Source organism: Nicotiana tabacum, chromosome 12, assembly GCF_000715075.1.
Source record: "Nicotiana tabacum cultivar K326 chromosome 12, ASM71507v2, whole genome shotgun sequence".
Classification (NCBI taxonomy): domain Eukaryota; kingdom Viridiplantae; phylum Streptophyta; class Magnoliopsida; order Solanales; family Solanaceae; genus Nicotiana; species Nicotiana tabacum.
In genome coordinates, this window is record NC_134091.1 from 118,576,251 (window position 1) to 118,581,768 (window position 5,518).

The window sequence follows — 5,518 nt, forward strand, 5'->3', positions numbered from 1 at the left end:
AACCCTATATTATATGTAGAAATCTGAAACTAGTTGTTGCGGAAGATCGTGGGTTAACTAGCACACAATCACACAAAAAGCAAATAGAGAAGAAAAATCAACACAAGGATTTAACGAGATTGGACTAAGCCTAATCCTCGGGGCAAAAGCAGAAAAAGTTTTCCACTATGAATGAGAACAAAAGCATAGTGCAATCTATAGAATCCCCAACTACAACCTCTATAGATCACGGATCATCCCAAACCTATAAGAGAAAGGTTTTCCAAATTGATAAGGATAATAGCTTTTCCTTTCCCATATCTATTAGGACAATGGATTTTCCTAAATCTATAGAGATTATGGGTTTTCAAAAAATACAAGAAAATAATTCAAGGCACGACATAACACTGCCTTCATTAGTAATAGATCTGCAGGAGTCCGACTCTTTCTTCCGGTTCGTACTTTAATTAAAAAGAACTGTGATTTTATCAATCCCACTTTTAGCTGAATTTACTTCATTTACAAGAAAATTTGAATTTTGATGTATCATTAGTCTTTAGCCTCAAGCTTATTAAAGTAGATTTTGTGTTTTAGGAATACTAATAATTACTTGTCTCTCTGGTTTTGGAACATTCATTGCAGGCAAGGGTGTTCAAGTTTCGGTTTGGATCTGTTTTTCCCTAAAAAGAAATCAAATAGTAAGTCTATTTTTTAAATATTGGAACCAAACCAAACTAATTAAGTCAGGTTTTTATTGATTCAGTTTATATCGTTTTTTGTCGGTTTTTCGGTTATGTATCGATTTTTTCTTAAATATGAGACATACACTACCAAACACATATTCCGGCGATTACATTTTCAACATAATACTATCAAACCAATTGCTCTTTTATCTATCATTTATCGAGATATATTAATAATAATTGAATCAAATAGTGATGGATAATTTAAGGACTCAACTAAAAATAGATTTTTTTAACATGAAATAGATTCTTGTACTTAGCAAAAGAAAACTACCAATCAAACTAGAAAGTAAGGCAAAGAACTAGATAAAAAATGCAGACGATTATCATGTACCATGAAATTTTAGAAACTTTATATAAAAATATACATATATATATATATATAGGTGTAATAATAAATTTTAAATAGTTACTTCTATAGTAGGTTTGGTTCGATTTTTTCGATTAAAATCAGAACCAAACCAAAAAGGTATCAGTTATTTTGATCGATTTGGTTTGGTTTTCGGGTTTTCACGAACGCCCGTAATTGCAGGAAGGAGGATTAGGTATTATATAAGCCTTTTATAAAGAAGGAAAACTTTAGTGTTCTTCTGCTGAACTAAACTTGAAATCAAATCCAAGAATATTAAATGGTAGCTTGAAACCTAACGGGTTAAAACTTTATTCTATGATACTTTTCTTACATTTTTAATGGCATTAGACTTTATTCTATGATACTTTTCTTACATTTTTAATGGCATTAGACTTTATTCAATGATACTTGTAGCTTTATTTATTCTATGATATTTTTCTCACATTGACGTTATTTCACGCTAGTAATATAGGTAAGCCCTAATCTATATATACAGTACTAAAATCTTTTCTGTTTCGACATCATTTTCTTCTTTGCCTTCATAGACTTTTGTATTTTCCATTAAAAATTCATTCCTCTTCCACTATATTTCCAGCTCCCCCCCTCTCATATCCTTCAGAATAGTCAAGCAGAGAAGAACTTAATTAGAAGAAACTCAGCTCAAGTAATATAAATAGTCAAACCAAAGAGGTAATTAACTTCTACATTGTCGTTATGTCATTCTAGCACGAGCTTAATGTACAAGACTTCCCTTTATTTGTCATTTTATGCTAAACACAAGGTGTACTATTGCAATTTTAATTGTTTCATAGTTAAATGTCCCAAATCGGGTCGGATGCGGTAGCTTGGTCTTCTTATCTTTTTTGATAACCAGGTATTTTATTAATTACTAAGTGAAGTTTTTTACAAATCAGCAAGATCAAAAGATAGTCTGCTGTACCAAAAGACAAATCACTCTAACTATATATCAAGACTCAATTGAGAATATGAAATCTTGAAGCACAATTCCTAGGGAGGGTTTATTCAAAATTCTTTACTCATATAACACTTACAACTCTTATTACATCATATAGACTAGTTAATGAAATTATAACTTTTGAAGCACAATCCTAAATGTCCCTGATGTTCTTACATTATAAATACGAGCTATTCTCCCGTTATACTATTACAGTGTCTCTCAGCAGTTTGCTCAAAGACTCTAGTATTTCTCTTTTTTCATGCTGCTTAGGCATATTCTGCATAAATCATTCTTAATATTTAGTGCGCCTGTATTGTTTTTCCTTTTGTTGTACTCCGTAACTTAGTCTTCTTAAATGGTCTTGAATTCTCATCTCATGAACTAGCTTTTGGGGTTGAATTAGACCCAGTATTCATTTTTCAAACATGATATCAGAGCCAGACTCATCCAAAAGAAATGTCTACTAGCTAGTAATTCCCTCAAAGAAATGTCTACCACTCCCTCAAAATGCCAATAGTGTAGGATGATATAAAATGAACAATGTATATAGATTATAGATATGAATAATAAAGCTTTTGTGTTTTCAATTACTTAAAAAGTGTATCCTTCCTGATATTCTTTTGAAAAATATTTTGTAGAACAAATTAGTTCGTTCAATCTAAGAATTAGAATTTCTACCAGGATAACGTACAAGACATCTAGTTTTCTTTTCATAAGAAGAGATAATACGAGATTTCATTTTTTTTTTAATTTTTGTCTTTTCTTTTCAAATCAAATTCTGCAATGAATTGGATTAATAATAATAATTTTTGTGTCATACCATTTTAAACCGATATCTGTTGCTTGTAGGAATTATACAGTTGAAGAAAGTAATTAAAGAGGGATGTCACACTCTATTGAGATTACCCCAATAGATCACCGAACTCCACTGCTTCGTCAAGCAACAAAAGATGAGGTCTCTCTCTTTCTCAACACATTTTATTTATATATTTATTTATTGTATTTTGTACAAAAGGAAACAAGGTAGCAAGCATGAATAGTCACTCGTGTATCACTTGTTAATAATTATAATTTTTTAATATATACATTAATTAAGTCATCAAAAGCATTAATAATAACGTCAAGTTTGATCAAGTTTCTTTATTAAGATTCAATTGTTTTATTAATTTTCCTTTTACTCTTTTGGTTTCCACAAATGATGTTTAAAACTTCATTATGATTCACTATTCGATTTTGTTTACCTTCCCTATAATTACTTATTAGTTCTTGGTTTACTTTTACTTGTTCACTATTCTAAAATTATATTTTAGTTTTACTTGTTCATTTTAACAACTTATGAGAAAAATAAACGGAGGCAGTAGAATTTATAGAAAATAATAGTATATATAAATATTACTACAACAGGATAAAAAAATTGGAATTCAGCGTGTTAGTTTCTCCAAACGAAAAAGAAAAACTATGAACTCTTTTCCATTAATTACAGATAGAAGAAGAGAAGAAAGTGGATCATCTAATCGAGAAAAAGGAAACAAATGGTCAAGATCAAGTCAATAAATCTGCAAATAAAATCATAGATGAAATATATGAGGATTTGGACATGAATTCGGCTATGAAATCCACCACCATATTTAAAGTAAGTGTGGGGTTACGTGAATCAAATCCAGATGCTTATAAGCCAAAGGTGATCTCCATTGGTCCTTACCATAAACATAATCCTGAACTTCGCTCCATGGAAAAGTATAAACTACGTTACTTACAGCGATTCCTCCGCAGGAAAGAGGGGATTGATGTGGAAAGTTGCATTAGGGAACTGGAGGATGAAGCATTAAAGTGTTATGACGATATAGAGAACCTTGACAGTGATATTGTCGGCAAATTTTCAAAACTACTGTTACTTGATGGTTGTTTTCTAGTTGAATTCATTCGAGAGCGTTATGGAATATATCCAGAAGAAGAAGGTTGGATTATCCCTGGAAATTGCATAAGTAATCAAGTACGTCGAGATCTGTTGTTAGTAGAAAACCAACTTCCTTTCTTTGTCCTCACAAAGCTTCATCACATGACTATGGATGATGAAGATGAAATACCATTCACAACAATGGTGAAGTGGATCTTTTTACCTTCATTACCGAAGATGACCCCTGCATCTTTTAATGAGAGTGAAGGTAATGCCGCAGAAATCAAACATTTACTTCAAGTTGTACACATGTCATGTCACCCTTCTAAGATTAAAACTACTAGCCTAACGAATCCTAGCATGGAAACAGAACATTCCTGGAAAAGCTTATGTTGTAATCCTTTGCAAATAATTAGGTCAAAAGATAAGCCAATAGATAAGGACCACCTAACGGGGCATAACGTCATGCCAAACGCAACAGAGCTTTCCGAAGCTGGAGTTAGCTTCGTAAAAGTCGGATATATTTATAATAAATTGAGGAAAGAAAACTTTGGAGATAACACAAGTTTATTTGATATCAAATTTGAAAACGGGTTAATGAGAATTCCTAGTTTTAATGTCACTGATAGTACGGAGACTCTCCTGCGTAATCTGATAGCATACGAGCAACAGTCGTCTCATGTACGTCCTAGATATTTCAGTGATTTTGCAATTTTCATGGATTATCTTATTGACTCGGAGAGAGATGTGAATTTGCTTCGCCATAAAGGAATCATCAGGAATAGGATAGGGGAGGACAAAGAAATAGCTAGCCTTTTTAACAAGATTGGGAAAGGGGTCATCGTTTCATCTGAGAACTTCTATTACAAAGAAGAATGCAGAAAATTAGTTCAACATTATGAACAACCATGGAACCTAATGAAGGCAAGTTTGAGGCGCAATTATTTTAGTAGTCCGTGGGTAGGAGCTTCAACTGTGGCAGCTGTCATACTCCTCATACTCACAGCTATGCAGACTGTTCTAGCTTTCACTGATGATTAAGTAGTCATTGTTCTAATTATACACATAATGGTTGTTTGAATGTTTCCACTGTAGTGTTTCCTCACAATTCCATGCATGCAATTTGCATGTGTACATGTTGATGAGCTTACTGTATCAACTAGACGGCCCGTGCCAGTGAGCACATGCATTAATTTGGCCGACATAGTTTATGTTACAAGATTAACCAAAAAAAGGAAATTCAACACCGGGAAGATATTTCGCATAGAAAATTGCATCTTTGTCCAATTGCATAAAGAAAAGAAAGGGAAATATAAAAATTCAAGCTTTTAGCAAAATTTCAAAAGATGAAAGCAGTTTTGTCAAGTACTTGAAAATCCATAACATATGAACTGTTTCAAAAGAAAGTATTCAAGTTGTTCTCTTGTACATGGGATTCTTAGATCATCAAAGTATCATGAAAGATTTTCTGCAAGTGATCTCTTAAACAAAATATATATTATAAGAAATTAGTCCTCTAATTTTGCATCAAGTGTACATATCAAATGGAGGTGGAGTGAAATGAAAAACCTAACAAGTTTTTCAAGTTG

General features: G+C 32.2%; 1 protein-coding gene across 1 annotated transcript; it reads left to right on the forward strand.

Annotated features, from left to right (window-relative positions):
- Positions 1–1,590: 1,590 nt before the first annotated feature.
- Positions 1,591–5,200, forward strand: LOC107758949 (UPF0481 protein At3g47200-like). The gene is made up of 3 exons (XM_016576798.2): positions 1,591–1,764; positions 2,882–2,987; positions 3,516–5,200. Exons 2-3 carry the CDS (start codon positions 2,916–2,918, stop codon positions 4,968–4,970), a joined length of 1,527 nt encoding a protein of 508 aa, XP_016432284.1. The 5' UTR covers positions 1,591–1,764; positions 2,882–2,915; the 3' UTR covers positions 4,971–5,200.
- The last annotated feature ends 318 nt before the right edge of the window (positions 5,201–5,518 follow it).

Coding starts and splice junctions, on each gene's coding strand:
- LOC107758949 (XM_016576798.2), top strand. CDS start 2,916: ATGTCACACTCTATTGAGATTACCCCAATAGATCACCGAACTCCACTG. Junction 2,988..3,515: donor GTCAAGCAACAAAAGATGAG/GTCTCTCTCTTT, acceptor CATTAATTACAG/ATAGAAGAAGAGAAGAAAGT.